This window comes from Benincasa hispida, unplaced genomic scaffold (assembly GCF_009727055.1).
Source record: "Benincasa hispida cultivar B227 unplaced genomic scaffold, ASM972705v1 Contig824, whole genome shotgun sequence".
NCBI lineage: Eukaryota > Viridiplantae > Streptophyta > Magnoliopsida > Cucurbitales > Cucurbitaceae > Benincasa > Benincasa hispida.
The window spans coordinates 16,665-37,245 of record NW_024065159.1 but is presented as its reverse complement, the minus strand read 5'-3'; the positions used below and the strand labels follow the sequence as shown (position 1 = coordinate 37,245).

General features: G+C 35.6%; 1 protein-coding gene, 2 non-coding genes and 1 pseudogene across 3 annotated transcripts; 1 reads left to right on the top strand and 3 right to left on the bottom strand.

Annotated features, from left to right (window-relative positions):
* Positions 1-589: 589 nt before the first annotated feature.
* Positions 590-1,353, bottom strand: LOC120070054 (putative germin-like protein 2-1). Its single transcript, XM_039021909.1, is given in 3 exon segments — positions 590-1,125; positions 1,241-1,332; positions 1,334-1,353. Coding segments are annotated over 3 exon segments (648 nt in total).
* Positions 1,354-3,180: 1,827 nt separating this feature from the next.
* Positions 3,181-3,254, bottom strand: TRNAV-UAC. Its single transcript has one exon. It is a non-coding gene; the product is annotated as a tRNA-Val (tRNA).
* A 190-nt stretch (positions 3,255-3,444) lies between these two features.
* LOC120070053 lies at positions 3,445-10,315 on the bottom strand (annotated as a pseudogene).
* Positions 10,316-20,508: 10,193 nt separating this feature from the next.
* On the top strand, positions 20,509-20,581 carry TRNAK-CUU. Its single transcript has one exon. It is a non-coding gene; the product is annotated as a tRNA-Lys (tRNA).

Below are 20,581 nucleotides of genomic sequence, written 5' to 3'. Positions count from 1 at the left end.
AAAACTGTTATAAACTTGACTCTAACAGGAATAGTTGAATAAGGGAGCTGAAGTGACAAAATTTATTTATTATTATGATAAATAAGAGTTTTATACATGAGGCTTGAAATTTATGTCCAAATTGTCTCTAGGTTTGGAAATTCAACTATCAAACATGAAACACGTGATTTTCTTATCACATGGTGTCCAAATAGTAATATTTTTCTTATTTAGTTTAAGAATTTAAATATTTTTTGAAGAAATATTAAAATCATACAATAGTTTATTTATATTTCATATTTTAGTTGCTCTTGAGATTTAGCTTAAGAATTTATATATTTCTTTTAAAAAGATTAAAGATGATAACTAAGAGATTGTAGGAAACTACCATAAACTTTAAAAATGAATTTATTGTTAACAAGAGTGGTCTAATTTATTGAATAGAGTGATCTAATTTATTGAATAGAGACACAATGAATACAACGATGAATTAAACTTTAAAAGTAACTTCAATGAAAATAAAATTACATGAGCAATATGAAAGAAAAATAGCATGTATGAAGAATAAAAACAAAACCCCAATATCTAACGTGTCCTAATAGGTATTTTTCTAAAACTTTGACTGAATGGTGGCTATTATAGCAGGATCAGTTTGAAAAGCCTTTGCAAGGATATTTGTTGGAATGTCGGGCTTTGAACCAAAAACAGCATTAGCAATAGTAATAACACCTGGATTTTGACTACTTAAAGCTGCAATGGCAACTGCAGGGCCATAGCCGATGTTTTGTTGAAAGTGAACTAGTCCAATGGGAAAGACGAAGACATCGCCCTTGTTCAATGTCTTGGTAATGAGACGGTTTTCTGGGTTGGAGGTGACAAAGCCCACCAAGAGTGTGCCTTCAAGGACAGTCAGGATTTCAGTGGCACGAGGGTGGGTGTGGGGAGCGTTGATTCCCCATGGGGCATAGTCAATGCGAACCATAGAGATGCCAAGTGTGTTGAGCCCTGGGATTTGGACAACGTTGGCAGGAGTTACTGCAGAGCCAACAGGGTTATTAGTGTCACCTGCCACATTCAACCCACTCATGAAGAAGTCTTTAGCTTCCACAACATTGGGATCCTTGCAAACCGCACCATTCACTTTCACTGGAGGTCATTACAAAATCATATGGCAAAATATTAGTAAAGTAATTAGAAACTAGTAGATTCAATGTTATTAGGACGACATAAAGCTAGGAATAATTTAAGAATATATACTAACCTGGATTGTTTGGATCTGCCACACAAAAATCTTGAAGTGGGCTAGGATCTGATGCCAATGCAATGGAACAAGTAATTGCAAGGAAGGTGAGAAAAGAAAACTCGAGCGGCCATTGCTAATGATATTGTTAAGAAAGTTAAGGGTATAGATGCTTTGGTTTGGATTTATGAATGGATTAACGATTGGAAGCTCTATTTATAGATCAATTACCGAGATTTAATAATTAATGGCGGGCTTAAGTATTTTGGTAATAACTTAAAACAAACACACATTTTCCTTTTGAAATAGTAAAATAATAATAATAATAAATAATGTTGGAGTTGATCAAACTTGTAAGGTAAGGGCAGGAAATTAATCAAATTAGAGAGATTTCACATTTGTAAGACTATGAATATATATATTGTTTTCTTTATATTTAATTGTTTATTAATTTTGGTTTGGATGAAGACTGAGTTCAAGAGGGATCAGACTTAGTATTGTAGTGAGTAGAGAGGATATATCCACATCCACAGGGTTAAAAGTATATATGAATTATGGTCAAACACTTAAACCAAATAATTAAAATAAATGCCTAATTTATTTGACTTACTTTTATTGAATTATTTGAATGCTTCCATGATTTGGTGGTTGAAATTTTTTTGTTTCGATAAACTGATTTTAGATGAACTTTCAACTTTTTCATGTTGTTGGTTTGATAAGTTTATTATTATTTTTTATAAATATCGAAAGTGAAGTATGAAGATTTAAACTTCTAAATCGTAAGAATAAAAATATGTACTACACTATTATCATAAATTAATAACAATACCTTGAAATATATAATGTTAGTTTTTATGTAAGTTTTGGATCAAAATCTAGGCTTCAACAATATATTTTAATACGCGTGTGTGCTTCTTTATATATATATAAAGATTTTGTACATGATTGTGAAAAAGAAACATAATTAAGGATAAAAGAGATCGTTCAACTTAAGCATAGCTCAATTAGTTAAAAAAAAAATATTATATCTTTTATCAAAAAGGTAAAATGTTTAAATTATAACTCCCAACTAAACGAAACTAAATAAATATATAAAAGAAATAATTTTTTAGGTCAATCAAGGCTAAATAGATTAGATATCACTAACATATAAAATTTCTCAATCGTTTGATTTCACTTGACGTTAAACTCAAAAAAGGAAAAAAAATATTTATATATGGATAAATTCTAGGTATTTGAAATTCGTAAATTATTTGTATTATATACTTAGGATTATTGAACTATGAGAGATAAATAGATAAAAGAGACCTATAGGTGAGTCAGTCCAAACATAGGTGAATAAATAAGATATATATTAACATATCAAATATCAATGGTTTGATCGACTCCTATAAATTTTGTTTAACTCAAAAATGAAAAACGATTGGACAAATCTAGGCATTGAAATTTGATAAATTCTTTGTACTATATATTTGTTTCCTTTTTAGTTCAACAACATTTGAAAATTTTGTACTTTTTTTCCTTTCATTTTGGTAAGATTTTTATTTTATTTTTATAAAATACAACTATGATATGAATAGTACTCTCATTAATTAGTTATCACTTAAGTATCCTTTTTAAAATGACGTAGTGTCTATTGCCATTAAATTAATATTTATGAATGCAAAACTATAGTATGAACAAAGTGGGAACCATACTTGCATTGTAGTAGAATTGTTTCCTTAGTTCTAATTAATTAGAAATCATTTATTGACCCAAAAATTTAAAATGATGCATGATGGTTAATTTAATATTATATCATCTAATAATAACAAAAATCTTGGTTTAAAAGTTAATACAAACCTGGACTAATTAAACTCTATTTTTAACTTCTTTATTCATTAATATTAAAATGGAAAAAAATACATTTAAAAGTTGCCTTTTTATAGAAGGAAAAAAGTATAAAAGAATTATAAATGAAATGTTGCTGCCCAGGATCGAACTGGGGACCTTTAGTGTGTAAGACTAACGTTGATAACCACTACACCACAGCAACATTGATGTTTAATTTAGGCTTAATAACAATATACTCACTTAAAGTGACCACAAATATTTAAATCAATAATGTATTGATACTTTAGATCCATCATTGATTATGTGAACCAAAAGTTATTACATAGCATATAAATAATATAATTTTTAAAAATAAATAAATAAAATATGAGAAAAATTATACTGCACTAAAATTATACTTTAGTGGAGACAGTTTGGAAAGCCTTTGCAAGGATATCAATGGGGATGTCAGGCTTCGATCCAAAAACTGAATAGTAATGGTAATAACATCTCGGTTTTGGCTACTCAATGCTACAATGGCAACAGCGTGACGATGACCACTATTTTGTTAGAAGAATCAAACCCACAGGGAAAACAAAGACGTCACCCTTGTGCAATGTCTTGGTGATCAAACGGTTCTCAGGATTGGAAGTGACAAATCCAACCAAGAGCTTGCCTTCAAGGACCATCAAGATCTTGGTAGTACTGGGTGGGTATGGGAGCATTGATGCCCCATGGGGCAAAGTCATGCGAGACATAGAGATACCAAGGGTGTTGAGTCCAGGATTTGGACCACGTTCACTGGAGTTACTTGAGAGTCAGTAGGGGTGTTGGTGTCCTTGGCCACATGCAACCCATTAAAGAAAAAGTCCTTAGCTTCCACCAAGTTGGGTTCTTGCAAATTAGACCATTACTTTCACTGTGAAAAGATAAAATCTTTAGTCCATATTAATATATCTGAGCATTGAAATTGTTAGTTATAATGATAATTAATTATATTTTTAGGTGATCCTATTTGACGATGTGAAAATAGTTATAACTGTTGGGGTTGATACCCTATATCTGTAGGTTCTGTAGTTTGTACTTGTAATGTACAAAGGATTTTATTTATTTAATAAAATATGAAATATTTTATTTGACATTTAGTAGCATTAACCCACAAAACCAATAAAATAACATCCAAAGTTATCTTCTGTAGCTTAAATATGTATGTAGCAACATACAGGTGGATCATGTTTAAGTAATAACCTAAATAGTCCGTAGCAGATGGATAAGGCTGGACCTTATCCTAGTAACACTACGAATACAACCCAGTTTGTAGATGTTACAATTTTTATAAAGTGCTACAAATGATTGGACCCTGATCATTCATGTAGAGACATGTGAGCGGGGGTATTCTACATAAAGAAGTTTGTATAAGACCGAACCACGAAATGACTAGTCTCGTTATATAGCGTCGTTCATAATAGAGACTTACGTTTCACCAGGATAACCTTAGGTGGCGTGACCTGAATCCTGAGTGAATTGTGAACTCTTGTCTATGAAAGAGATCCTTTGATTTGTATGGATGAGAGTGGCCAAATCGCTGATTCAATAAGCATATCATTTGGGGGATTCGTCTAACTAGAGAGCTGGAAACACAACTACACTAGATGAAATTCACTCATTCCCTAACGTCGAAGTAAGTAGATAAATTTCTCCCTTAAGGACTGATTCCAGGGCTTGAACAATATTGTGTCACACCCTCTTTTGGCACGAAAGGGGTCTAGTCATGGTTCTTAAGGGGTTAGATGTAACTATAAGGGTAAAACGATAATTTTGGCCCAATAGTAAATATAGTGGTATTTGTACGTGTAGGGGGTCGGTTTTCTTTTTCACGTTTTCTTCTCCTAACCAAGGGAGAATAGAACATTTTGTTAGTTTTACAAAAAAATCATCCCAAAAAAAAATTTCCTCTCAAATTCCTCCTCTCTCTTCCAAAAGAAGTAAAGCCCACATCTCTTGCAAATTCTCTACCCAAAAGAAAATACAAAAGGCTCCGTGATGCGTTATTTTATGTGGTGAAATAATGAAATGAATTGCGGTGATGGGAATGCATTGTGCAACAAGTTTTCTCAGCAGAATCCAAGTATAAATCCTACTGAGTTTCCTGGCAAGTCCAGGGTCGAACTCAGGGCTAAGGAAAACGGTATGCGGTGATAATTTTTAAGAAGACCTTGCGGTAACCAATAAATCAAAGAGTTGTTTTGGGTTGTTGTTTGCGGTATAAAATAAATGTATGCAGCGGAGTTAAGACAAGAGTTGATAATACGGAAGATGCGATGAATATGCAGGGAACGGGTTGAGAAGGGGTTCAGCTAAATCTTCCTAGAATTTCATTCATGTATGCGATCATGCAACACACATACAATAGCAAATCATCTCTCAACGCAAATACTACGGCTTCTAGTTCTAGAACACATGCGACATATGTGATAAAGGTTATAGAACCTACACATAAGCCTCTATTCTTATTTATGTGATGACAATTGACACACACACAAATAAGGCGACCATATAATATTATAACCTATCTCTAGGGTGCATGCGATGTATGTTGGAAAACAGAGGTTATCTCTAAGTCCCTATCTCTCACTTATGCAGATCTAATCTCGCTCTCTCGAGTCTAGATTCTAACCTAGCTCTTTCAAGTCTTAGGTTCTTTCTTTAGACTCTCTCTCGAGTAGCTCTAAAGGGATGTTGGGTGCAACATAAGACAAGATAATCGCATGCAATGAACTCATACCCATTTGGCAGCGGAGTTGTGGTCATTTTTTTATGCGTTGATCACGATTCCTACCTTTTTTTTGGCTTGCCCCCACGTATGTCATGCGGACATCCAACTACGAGTAGGATCCGATCGCAATGTTATGGTTTTTTTTTAGGTAAGCTAAAAATAGCATGGTCGAAAATAAATACTTCACCCGCAAATTCAATCTTTTGGCAATGTCCTCATTGCCAAAAGATTGAAAGAAGTCATGCGATGTTCTTAAGAGGTTTCATAAAGAGTCAGTTTGAAAGAAAGCTAACAACCCACTAACTTCTAGAAATATTTCATGAGGTGACTGTCCTAAAATTAAGTTGACTCTAGTGTATACGAAAAAATAGAAGCATGTGTTTCATCATTGAAATCATAATTGGCAAAGAGAAAGCATGCGATGACTTACTAAATTGATCAATGTTAAATGATTGCGGTAACCAAAGAGGATGCGGTGATAAAACTTTCAAAATTAAAATGCGATGCGATAACGAAATTTGGACTAAAGTTAAGGAAAGATACAACCCCCAAATTTACGTTGTCGCCCGCATTATTTGTTGATGCATCCTGCTTTGCGGTGATCTCTGTTCTTTGCATTGCGGTGACGGCATAAAATAGTTGCATCTTCGTGTAGCGCCTCCGCAATCGTTCACCTCGATCGTTGCAAGAAAAACATTGAGAAGGTCAAATAATATTAAAGAAAACAGAGTTAACAAAATTTTTCTCTTTTTTTTTTTTTTAGATAAGCAAAAAGATAGTGAAATGATAATACTAAGGAGTAGATAAGTTTAAGATTTCAAGATTTCAACGGATACTTCACAAAACTTGCGTCCCTGATGGATTTAAATCGCTTGATAGCCAGGGACCACCCACTTTTTTCTCTTCAGAGTTTCTCAGGTCCACAGAGGCAACCTCGCAATGCCAGTCTTCTTCGTGATATACTTTTACTCATTGCCCATTAAGTTTGAATATGTTGGTTCCGTCATCATTAGATAACTCGACCGCGCCATGCGGGAATACCTTTCTCACTATGAAAGGTTCGGACCAACGTGACTTTAATTTCCCAGGGAAGAGCCGTAGTCGCGAGTTAAATAGTAAGACCTTTTGCCCGACTTGAAGGTTCTTCCCGCATATTTGTTTGTCGTGCCAACACTTTGTGTGCTCCTTGTAGATCTTTGCATTCTTATGCGTTAATCCTTCATTCCTCCAGCTCGACCAATTGATGTTTTCTCGCTTCTCCTGCTGTCTTTAAGTCAAAGTTTAGATTCTTCACCGCCCACAATGCTTTGTGCTTCAGCTCTAGTGGTAAATGACATGCTTTACCAAATACCAACGCATACGAAGACATGCCTATGGGTGTCTTATAGGCAGTCTAGTATGCCCACAACGCATCGTCCAACTTTCTTGCCTAATCCTTTCGCGAAGGCTTCACCACCTTCTCCAATATTAGCTTGATCTCTCGGTTGGACACTTCGGCCTGACCATTCGTCTGCAGATGGTATGCGGTGGCCACTTTATGAAGGATATTATATTTGTGCAGCAATTATTTGACAGTGTGATTGACAAAGTGGGAGCCTTCGTCACTTATTATGCCACGTGGAGTGCCAAAACGAGTGAAAATGTTTTTCTTTAAGAATTTAAAGACTACCGCCGTATCGCTTGCGGCGCATGCCACTGCTTCTACCCACTTGGACACGTAGTCGACGGCTAACAAAATATAATTTTGACCATTCGATGGTGGGAATGGTCCCATGAAATCAATGCCCCAGACGTCGAACAACTCTAGTTCCAAAATGGTGTTCATAGGCATCGCATGTTTCCATGAAATGTTATCCGTGCATTGGCACCAGTCACACTTCATCACGTAGTCATTTGCATCCTTAAACAGTGTTGGCTAATAGTATTCACTTTGCAATACTTTAGCTGCGGTGCGTTGGCCTCCAAAGTGCCCGCCATATGGTGAATCATGACATTGCGATAATATACGTTGTTGAGTAGCATTCGGTACACATAGTCGCAGAATCTGGTCTGCTCCCTTCTTATACAGATTTGGCTCATCCCAAAAGTATGATCTACATTCATGCCTGAGCCGCCTCTTTTGGTGGTCGGTGTAATCTTCGGGAAATTGCTAGCAAACCAGATAATTTACCACGTCTACGTACCATGGCAATTCTTCTATATGAAATAGCTGCTCCTCTGGGAACACCGCACTCACCTCTGACTGATTGTGGTCAACCTCTGGATTTTTCAATCTGGATAAGTGATCCGCAACTTGGTGCTCTGTCCCCTTGCAATCAATTATTTCTATATCGAATTCCTGGAGGAGGAGAACCCATCTAATCAACCTTGGATTCACGTCCTTCTTTGTCATCAAATATTTTATCGTTGAGTTGTCAGTGTGGATGAATACTTTTGTTCTCAGCAAATACGCTCTGAATTACTCCAACGCGAAAATTACCGCCGGCAGCTCTTTTTCTGTGATGGTGTAGTTGGTTTGAGCAAGATTCAAAGTTTTACTCGCATATGCGATGAAATGTAATATTGTTTTTCTCTTCTGTGCTAGTACTGCTCCCATCGCATACCCGCTCGCATCGCACATTAATTCAAAAGGAAGTGTCCAATCTGGTGCGATCAACACAGGCGTGGTCGTCAATGCATTCTTCAAAATCCTGAATGTGTTGAGGCAATTGTCATCAAAGTCAAATTTTCTATCGGCCTTCATCAACGCACTCAACGATCGAGCTATTTTTGAAAAGTCCTTGACAAAACGTCTGTAAAATCTGGCATGCCCCAAGAAACTCCTTACAGTCTTTACACTTGTTGGAGGTGGGAGCTTTTTAATTATTTCAATTTTTGCCTTGTCCACCTCTAACCTGTCCCTAGACACCTTATGCCCCAGCACAATGCCCTCTTTCACCATAAAATGACATTTCTCCCAATTAAGTACAAGATTCATCTCCTCACATCTTTTCAATATCTTCTTCAAGTTGGCATGACAGACTTCGTATGTGTGCCCATATACAGAGAAGTCGTCCATGAATATTTCTACGGAGTTTTGAAGATATTCTAAAAAGATGGCCATTATGCACCTTTGGAAAGTGATTGGCGCATTGCAGAGGCCGAATGGCATGCGGCGAAAAGCGAAAGTTCCATACGGGCAGGTGAATGTGGTCTTGTCCTGACCTTTGGGAGCAATCATAATCTGATTATAACCGGCATACCCATCCAAAAAGCAGTAGAAGTCATTTCAAGCTAGTCGATCCAACATTTGGTCAATGAAAGATAAAGGGAAATGATCTTTCTTCGTTGCCACATTCAGCTTGCGGTAGTCCATTCAAATATGCCATCCCGTGACGATCCTTTGCGGTATCAGCTCGTTATTTGCGTTAGGGACTACCGTCATCCCACCTTTTTTCGGCACGCACTGCACGGGGCTGACCCATGTGCTATCTGCTATCGAATAGATGATGCCCGCATCTAACCACTTGATTATCTCCTTCTTTTCGACCTCTTTCATCGCAGGGTTGAGTCTGCACTGATGTTCGATCGATCCTTTGTGGTTTTCTTCAAGACGAATTCGATGCATAAAGTATGCGCAGCTAATTCCTCGAATGTCTGCAAGCGTCCAACCAATCACTCACACATATTTTCTCAGAATGCTCAACAGCGCATTCTCTTGGTCTTCATTAAGTTCAGAGGAAATAATAACTGGTAGCTTTTCATTCTGCCCTAGAAATACATATTTTAGGGGGTTGGGCAGGGTCTTCAGCTCTATTAATGGTGGTTGTTTTAGGGATGGTTGCGTTGTTTTTCTTTCTTCATTTACTGTTGGCTCTTCTTCTTGGGTTGCGATCATCTCATCTTCCTTGTTTGTTCTTTTTATGATCGCATTGCATGCAACAATGGATGCGATCGCATCCTCATCTTTGTTTTCGTCTTCAGGCTTTTCTTCTTCATTCAAACTCTGGTCATCGTCAGATTCATTCAGGTCTTCTTCATCAAGATACTTCATGGCACGGATAATGTCGAACTTGACCTTCTGTCTATTTACGCTCAAGATGATCTCTCCTTTGTGTACATCAATTTGGGCACGACCAGTTGATAAAAATGGTCGCCTCAAGATGATAGACACATCCTTGCCGGCTTCGTAGTCCAAGATGATAAAGTCGACTGGTAATATAAATTTGTCAATTGTTACCAACACATCCTTCACCTTCCCCTTTGGATGCACCAGAGATCTATGATTAATTGAAAAGTCACTGTCGTTGGTGCAAGTTGCCCCACATTCAGCTGCTTAAAGATTGACAGAGGCATCAAGTTGATGCTGGCTCCAAGATCACACAACGCTTGCCCGATGTATAATCCTCCAATGGAGCAAGGTATAGTAAAACTCCCAGGAACGCGCATCTTCGGTGGGATTATAGATTTGGAGCTCTACGTCAACCCACCGTGGCAAACTTACCAGTGCCTCTCTTCCTTGTCACCATATCTTTTAGAAACTTTGCATATGCGGGCATCTCCTCAATTTCTTCAGTTAACGGAATATTAATATGTAATTGTTTTAACATATTCATGAAGCGTTGGTACTGTACCTCGTCATTTTTCTTCTTTCGGAGGCTCTGTTGGAAAGGTGGCAATTGTACTCTCAGAGTCCCCTGTTCTTTTGGCTCTGAGGTGGACACAATCTCTGGCTTTATCACTTTTTTTCTCCTTCTTCTTCTCGAGCCACCGCCATCTCAGGTTCCAGCACAATTGGAGCAGTCCGGCTAGGCTCCTTCTTCTCCCCTACCACAGTCTTTCCACTCCGCAATGTCACCACTTGACACTGCTCTTTACCCGTACCCCCTGGGTTGCGTGGGAGTTTTGTTGAACTCGGCAGGGTCCCTTGCGGTCTGTTCTTGAGTTCGCTTGCAATCTGCCTCATATGTAATTCCAGGTTGCGAATAAACGTCGCCTGGTTTTGAAGCACAGTTTTGTTCTTCTCGATATATTGCTTCAGAAAACTTTCTAAGGAGCAAGTTTGCGGTGTCTGCGAATTGCTGACTTGATTACTTGTCTGACCGTTATTTCGCGGAAAAAATTCGGGAGGCCCTTCTTTTTGCACCACTGATTGGAAATTTTGCTGCTGATTTTTTGACGCAAAGTTGGGGTGGTTTCTCCACCCAGGGTTGTACGTGTTCAAGAATGGATTATTCTTCACAAAATAAATAGACTGTGGATTTTGCGGGCATTCCTCCATCGTGTGTCCTTCACCGTAATTCGCACACCTCGCGGCAGTCTGATTGATTGCGTTCACTTGCCCATTATGCAGTGTTGGGCTGTTGATTACGATTCTCTGTATCAAGTTCATCATCGCAGTCATCTGACTCTGAAGTGATGCGATAGCACCATTATTTGCGTCATTATCCTTTATTCTCAATCTCTGATCGCTCTCTCTCTAGTCCTCATGATTTTTAGAGATGCAATCGAGGATGTTTTTGGCTTCATCATACGTTTTGTTTAGCAGATTCCAGTGGCTGTCGCATTGGCAGCAGTCTGCAAAGCGGGATTTAATCCGTGATAAAAGATCTCCATTTGCAAGCAGTCTGGTAATCCGTTGTGTGGACAGTCCCTTACCAACCTCTTAAACCTCGCCCAGGCATCGTTGAGCGATTCGTCCATGTCCTGTTCAAAATTGATTATTAATTTCCTTTTCCTGGCATTTTCAGTTGGTGGGAAATATTTCTTCATAAACTTCTCTACTACTTGTTCCCAGGAAGTGATCTCCCCTGGTTTGAGAGAATACGCCCATTTTCGTGCCTGATCACACAAAGAAAACGGAAACAAAGTTAGTCGAACTTCTTCGGTAGAGATATTCGGGAACACAAAAGTGTTACAGATTTCTATGAAGCTCCGGAGGTGGGTGTGCGGGTCCTCACCACGCCTTCCTCCGAATTGTCCAGTAGTCTGGATCATCTACAGCATCACCAGTTTCATTTAGTAGTCTGGATCATCTGCAGCATCACCAGATTCATTTCGAATCGAGATCCATCAAGGGCGGGCCTTATGATTCCTGGGGGAGAAATCGTAGAGGTTTAGCGATGCATAGTCCCGAATGGGCCTATTGCGATCGTTTGCTAGTAGGATTGGATTCGCCATGACATTGTTTACGTTTGGTGCTCCATTTCCAGGCTGCTCCGCCATATCGTCTTTATTTGGTTGTTGTTGCTAGCGGCTATCTCTTAATCTACGTCGAAACGCCCTCTCAATCTCTGGGTTGTAATTCGCCAGAGATTGAGAGCTGTAAAAAAATCAGAAAAATTACCATTAGCACACTGAATTGCCGAAGTCCCCGGCAACGGCGCCAAAACATGATGCGTTATTTTATGTGGTGAAATAATGAAATAAATTGCAGTGATGGGAATGCGTTGTGCAACAAGTTTTCTCAGCAGAATCTAAGTATAAATCCTACTGAATTTCCTGGCAAGTCCAAGGTCGAACTCAGAGACTAAGGAAAACGATATGTGGTGATAATTTTAAGAAGACCTTGCGGTAACCAATAAATCAAAGAGTTGTTTTGGGTTGTTATTTGCGGTATAAAATAAATGTATGTGGTGGAGTTAAGACAAGAGTTGATAATACGGAAGATGCGATGAATATGCAGGGAACGGGGTGAGAAGGGGTTCAGCTAACACTTCCTAAGATTGCGTTCATGTATGCGATCATGCAACACACATACAATAAAAAATCATCTCTCAACGCAAATGCTATGCTTCTAGTTCTAAAACGCATGTGATATATGCGATAAGGGATATAGGACCTACACATAAGCCTCTATTCTTATATATGCGATGACAATTGACACACACACAAATAAGGTGACCACATAATATCATAACCTATCTCTAGGGTTCATGCGATGCATGTTGGAAAACAGAGCTTATCTCTAATTCCCTATCTCTCGCTTATGCAGATCTAATCTCGCTCTCTCGAGTTTAGATTCTAACCTAGCTTTCTCAAGTCTTAGGTTCTTTGTTTAGAATCCTTCTCGAATAGCTCTAAAGGGATGTTGGGCTCAACATAAGACAAGATAATCACATGCAATGAAGATCCTAGGTCATGTTAGCTTAGTTCTTCTCAACCCATTCGATAAATTTAGTTACTCATGCGTGCTTTTAAAAGAGTGAACAGATGTAGATAAACAAGTTCCATTTTATAGATATAGAGGTTAAATACAAAAACTAATGTGAAATGAGAATAAAGAGCCTGGTAGCAATCTCTTGCTTCCCAAGGCTTTTACACTGTTCTTCTCTACTCTGTTCAAAAGATATTTCGCTCTCGTGAGAGTCGACCCTCCCTCTGCTTTTTCACGCCTCTGGGTTCTCTCTTGAGCTAACTAGAGCGATCTTTCAGCGTCTCTTCCCTTCTCTTGCTCTGCCTTCTAAGTAAAAAGGAAAACAATGAACAAAGCTATTTCTATCTAAGGGAGAATTATCTAACTGTCCGAACTTCTTCACTGAAGGTTTCCTTCAGTATTTATAGAGCTTCGGGGTGAAAGACTTCTTTTTTATGATTGCACTGATGGGATGCCATTAATTCTCTGTTTGATGCATCAAATATTTGTCACCGAAAAGTTGAATGTACTTGCTACAGTAGTTCGTTAGCGGCTTGTCAACTTAATTCGAACTCGACCGTCATCAGCTTTCTGTCCCATCGTGATTTATTATGCTTTTCACCCAGTTGCGCCCACTAAATTGCGCCGGCTCTATGCGACAATCCTTCTTTAGCAGATTTTTGCGAGCATAAATCACCGCAAAGCCTTGTGGTAACGCTATGTTCGACTGTTGATTTCTTGTGATCGCGTTTTCTGCCTTGCGTCAACGCATTTCTGCACAAAAATACATAAGTTAACTGTTTTCATGCGATGGACGCATGCGACCACAATATTATGAACTTAATGCTTTTTTGACGCAATTTTATATATTTTATCAATACAAACCTTCATTGTTTAATAACTTAGCACTGTAATAACGTGCATTTCTGCCCGTTATCACTCTGCTTTGTGGTGTCCTCATTGAAGTGTTCGTAATAGATCGAAAATTATTTATGTGAAGAAGTTATTCTTCAAGGGTAAGCAAATTTCTTCCCTAATCTTTTATGTTTTAGCATGTTGTAAATTTCTTGTTTGATGCATAATTTTTGTACTATAATTTTTATTTTGTAAAAATAAAAATGGGATGATCACGCATCCGCATTCAAACTTCACTGTTCCTTCAATAACGACATATATAGTAAGGTTTTTCTTTAGACTTAAAAACAAAGGTTTATATTTTGAAAAGTTAAGAAATAGAATTAAGATCAAACTATATAGGTGGAAGTAGTGTTTATAAGTTTTTGATTATCAAGGCTATTTAGATCAGCGATGCAGCTTGGAGTTGACAAGGATCAGAGGCAAAAGCCATAGAAAAACAACAAAGTAAAAAGAGAGCTGAAAAGAGAAGTTGAGAAGCCATATGAATGGAGGGTTTTGAAGTTGGGAGAGAGCAAAAAAGAAAATGAAGAGTTGAGAGTAGGTTATGTGAGAAAGAGTACTTGAGGTGATATGAAATAATATGAAGGTTGTGGGTTTTATAAGGGGAATAATAATGGAGGATGATGATTTTTTTTAAAGGGAAAAAAATAGAGTTGTGTGAACTTAATTAATTGGTAGAATTAAGAGTTTGCTTTAGGACATGGAGAAGATGGGCCGCCAATGACATATTAATTCATGGGTTATGGTTGGTCATTAATTAATTTAATCATGAGACAGACTTGGTAAACTTCTATTATATTAATTTTTACTTTCTCAAATCCTTGCCTATGTGAAAAAGGTAAAATATTATATTAAGTGAAAAATAAAAGGTAAGTTTATGTTCTATCTAAGTTGTTCTTTTTAGTTTGGATTGCTTTCAAATAAAGAAAAATGAGTCAACTTATTTATAAATATAGTAAAATGTCACTTTTTATCAGTGATAGATCGCGGTAGATATTTATCAGTGTCAGTGATAAAAGTCTATCACGGTTTATCACTAATAGACATTGACATTTTTCTATACTTGACAATATTTTTATCAGTTTTACTATTTTTGCTCAATTTTTTAACTGAAGGGGAAAAAGTCGGTCAATTAGTTAAGAGATGGTCAAACACTTACAATTTTTTTTTTTTTTAAATATTTTAAAAAAAACAACATATTATTGTGTGTATATATCTTGGGAAAACTGGATTTTTTTTTTCCCAAGATCACGATGTTGGACTTTTTTATTTTTTATTTTTTGAAAGTAAGAAGGATATATAATGGACACACTCTCTTATGCTTACTAAACCGAGCTTGGTCTCATTTAGCAACATTAAAATCGTCAAAATCACTTTTGTCATTTTTAATATTACTCGAAAATACACTTTTGATCGTTGAACATCATTAAAATTTGGCAAACAAGGAGTTGCAGCCTTAAAACTTGATTTTAGCAAAGCATATGATAAACTTGAATGGAATTTCTTAAAACCTTTAATGATTCAATTATGTTTTCTTCTAACTTTGTTTCTCTTATATATAATTGTATCTCTTCAGCCAAGTTCTCAATACTTTTTAATGGTGGAGCACCAAACTTTTTCACCTCAAGTAGAGGCATTTGTCAGGGGACCCTCTTTCTCCTTACTTATACCTTTTAGTTATTGAGGGTTTATCTTCTCTTACTAACTCACCACCCTTTGTGCTCTCTTTTAAGTCTCTCAATACATCCATCAAGTCCGACCATCCTCTTCTACTGTTTGCTGATGATAACATTATCTTTTTTCAAGCAACAGAACAAGACTGCTCAATTTTGAAATACATCCTTTAAAAAATTGAATAAGCATCAGGAGCAAAGATTAACCATGACAAATCAACTATGCTTTTTTAACCGAATGTTCACAAAAAGAGAAGCACATTTCTCAACAATATTTTAGGTGTCCAAATGTGGACGACCTAAGGCACTATCTTGGTCTTCCTTCCTCTCTATCCAGAAGTAAAAGTAAAGAAATCAAATTCATCATTGACAAAGCTTGGAAAATAATGCAAGGATGGAAAGCTTCATTTTTCTCAACAGTAGGGAAGGAAATCCATATTAAGAGCATTGGTCAAACAATTCCTACTTATTGTATGAGCCTTTTAAACTTCCCAAAAAGTTTTGTTCAAAAATAACCAGGAATTTCTCTCGTTTTTAGTGGGGTTCTACTTTTAACCAAAGGAAAATTCATTGGATTAAATGGATTGATTTGTGTTTATCTAAAGTCTTAGAAGGCCTTAATTTTTGAGATCTAGATGGCTTCAAGCGAGCTTTAACTGCAAAGAAAGTATGGAGGCTCATAGATTAATCAAACTCTTTAGTCTCTAGATTCTTTAAAAGCATTTATTATAAAGACTGTTATATAACTAAAGCTATAGCTAGAAGGAAAGCATTTTATTTATGGTCCAAACTAATGTAGGGTTGTTCCTTCCTAAAAGAAGGCTTACGATATAAAGTTTTAAAGGATAACTCAATAAAAATGTTTTCAAAGTCCTAACTATCTAAAGAGATCCCCTATAAACCTACTTGTTTTGATATCAGATTTCAAGATTGGATGGTGACAGATTTTATTTCTGAAAATGGTGAATGGAACTATGATCTTTTAAAAGCAACAACTATTGAAGATGCAAACATTATTAGAAATCTTCCCATAAACATAAAGCTTAATGATAGATGGATTCGGCACCACGATAGACATAGATCCTACTCTGTGAAGTATGGATCTAAGTGGTATCAAAGATCTCAATTATATGAATGTTCTTCGAGCAACAATAATATGGAAAAGATCGGGAAATCTCTATGGAAGCTTAAGATTCCTATGAAAATAAAACATTTAATTTGGAGCATTCTTAAAAATATTATCTCATCTAGGCAAGCTCTATTAAATAAGGGTCTCAGTATTATACCTGATTGCCCAATCTACTCATCTTCACTATTGTCTAACGATCATAATATTTTCAGCTATACTAGAGTAAAAGAAGTTTGACGTCATATCTTGAATATCCCATTAATCTTTGCAGATTTTAACAATAACTTCATTGACAGATGGTGTGCCCTTAATGATGCTTGTTTGCAAGAAAATATTGAATTGATTGCCATTGGATGTGGTCCCTTTGGAACGATCGAAATTCCATTATTAATGATAAATCAGTTGCCCTTCCTAACATCAAAAGCAAATGGATCTTAGACTACTATGAAGAACAACAATTTTGCAAATAGAAGTAATAATTGTAAAGGAATCCATAAAGAAACCTACAACAAACAAGTTGAGTTGGTCACCTCCCCCTAAGATTTTATTGCCTTGAACACAAATATTGCTTGGATTTTTTATTCCTCAGCTATGGATCTTGCTTCAGATTTCGAGATTTGAATGGATCGATTTTTCTTTTTCAGCATTTCACCTAGACTCTAATCTTGAATCTTCAATCTCAGAAATTCTTGTCGTTCTCGAAAGTGTGAAGTTAACCATTACACTGAATTTCTCCCATGTTATCGCCCAATCTTATCGTCAATAAACGATTTCATTATTAAATGGAAACAATAAAGTCCTAAATAAAATTGGAATATGGATAGAATAAATTAAGTCTTTTTGTAGTTCTCTTTGAATGTATTATTGGGTTTTATGCCCTAAAACTCGTAGATAATAAATGCTATCAATTGATCATCATCAATAAAGAGTTATCGATGTTAATTTGATAAATGTTATTGATTGTGTTGTATTCTATTTTATCTTAATAATCCTAAATCCGATAAACTAACATTCAAGGTTGTCTTATGAGTCTTAAACTATATATGGAGATATATAAGGATCAATGTTCAAGAAACATCCTAAAGGGTTTATAGTCTAGGGATAAGGTTGGGTACCTTATTTTGGTGATACTATGGATACGACCCACTTTGTATTTGATACAGACACAATGATTCAACACGTTCATGTAGGTGACACGCAAGTGGGGGTATCCTATGCAATATGTTTGCATAAGACCGAACTGCAAAATAGTAACCATTAGATGTAACGTCGTTAACTAGTTTGGTTCCTATTTCAATTGGATGACCTAGGCAACTTAGTCTTAATCCTGAGTGTATTATGAAGTCCTGTTAATGAGTGATTGTCCTTTGATTTATATGGGTGAGAGTGGGCAGTTTGTCCACTCAATTTTGGGACAAGACCGAGTGCAGAGCTGGAAACATAATAATATAAGATAGAATTCACTTTTTCTCGACTTCAGGGTAAGTAGATGAGTGTTCCCTTAAGTGTTATCTCCAGGACTTGAACAAAGGGCCTTACCCTCTAATTGGCCTAAGAGGGGTTTCTGTTTATTGGTTTCATAAACAAGTTGTTTAGAGGAGCACTCGTACTTAAGGATACAGAGGCAAGCCAAGGATAAAACGGTAATTTGACCCAGTTGGTGTTATGGATACTTGTGAAGGGCTAACTTGCTGATATTGGTTTATATCCGTGGAAACAGAAATATATCTGCAGCAAGAAGAGTGCATCTATGGGTCTTTAGTGGAGTGTACCACAGTTGACGAATATTGATTAATTTGGTTAATGAGTTTAGCCCATTAATCTCATATCGTTGGAACTTCTGATTTGCAGGTCCACCAAGTCCACTCGTTAGCTCACTAAAGGATATTAAAAATGAATGATTTGAATTGTTTAAATCAATTTGAGAAAATTGTATATTAATGTGATTAATATGTGATTGATTATGGATGTGATCTATAATTTAAATTAAGTTGGAGAGATATATTTGAGTGAAATTCAAATATTTAATTCAAGTGAATTAGATTCATAAAGAATTAATTAATTAAATTAATAGAGAGGTGATACATATAAACATATGATGTTTATTTATGTTAAGTAAATATATACGTTAGATTGGATTTAATATATAGATGGTTATTTAATTAATGTGCTAATTAATTAAATAAACGTTATTTAATTAATTGAGCACATGGATAAATATGGAAAAACTTGTTGAAAAGGTTAACCTTTCTCCATATAAATTCTTTCTTATGGCTCTTTTAGGGCAAGAATTGATTTTGGTGAACTTTCCCCTAGCGACCAAAATACAAATCATCTCTTTACTTTCTAAGAGAAATCTCTCTATTTTTTCCTCTTCCAATTAGTTGGATACCATCTATCCTTTTATTGAAATCCTTAAGAATAACAAGGTTATTCTTGTGGTCATATTCAAGTTCGATTTAGAAGAAGCTTATGCCAAGATCAAATAGGATTTTTCGTGGAACTCGGGAATCTTCAAAGGTAAGAATGATTCTTTCTTAGTTTCCCAGCTTCTCCAGAGCATGTTATTTCATATGTTTATCCTTCATATGTTCTGTTTTTTAACACTATTTTTGTTTATTCAAAAATTGATTTCGAGATGGAAGGCGTTTACACGCTTCCGGTCGGGATTCGATCCCTACCTGTATTACCTTCATACGTGTTCCTAGAAAATATAATCTTGTTGTTGATTCCATTGCTAAGTATCCTAAGAAAAGTCTTGTGAAGGAGTTTGGGTGGATCTCTTTCCTCCTAGTCTCATTCATCTAGCTGAACAATATGTACCTTCTTATTTGAGCACATTAAGGCCTTAATAAAAGTTCCTTTTACTCGGAAAAAAAAGCTAATTTAAAAATTTATTTTAAATGTGTTTGATACTATATTTATAAACTATAAAACTAGTGGTACGGTAATTACCCACTAAATATTAGATTAATTCTAAAATATTATCAATTTATTTCTAAATATTTTGTAATAATGTATAATTTATATAATATAATACAACATACATATTTTAATTCTAAAAAAATGAATTGAGTTCATAATCACCCTAGCACCATCACCTTTATTTATTTATTTAATTAAACAATATTTGGAACTAAAAATAATATTTAAATAAAAAATTTCCCAACAAAAATTTGATTTAACAAAATCACAAAATAATAATACCCACATTGTGAAATAAAATCAAACTTTTATCTTTTCTAAAATACTGAATATATATTTTAAAAAGTTGTTGCAAAGGAACGTAAAATTATATAACTTTCCTGTGTCAAAATTAAAGTTCTAATTTTCTCTAATATATTACTCATTATTTCTTAAGTATATAATTATATTCTATTTTATTTCTGAGATTGTGATACTAATGTGCTAAATGTATGGAAAGATAAATGTGAATAATCGTATGAAAAGGATAAGAAACAAGGTAAAAACATTGATAAATTTTTGTAACTTCTATTAATGTTAGACTTCTATCAGTTTCTATCTCTTATAGATACTAATAGACTTCTATTAGCCTCTATAAAAAAAGATTAAAATTTTACTATTTTGTGTAAATAATTTCTTTTATTCTTTTATCTTTTTATTTTTAAAAAATCTCAATAAACTATATAATAATATAATATATATATATATATATATATATATATATATATATATATATATACACAATAAGATTGATAGCACACATCATAGTAATAAACTAGTTATTTTAAGGGCTATACTAAACCTCAAATTAGCCTAAATACTTGACATTTCAAAGTGAGTTTTCTGAAACTATCCATTCTATTACTTTTATTAAATTAAAAGATTTGATTTTCAAAATAGGGTGCCCGTCTAGCTCAGTTGGTAGAGCGCAAGGCTCTTAACCTTGTGGTCGTGGGTTCGAACCCCACGGTGGGCG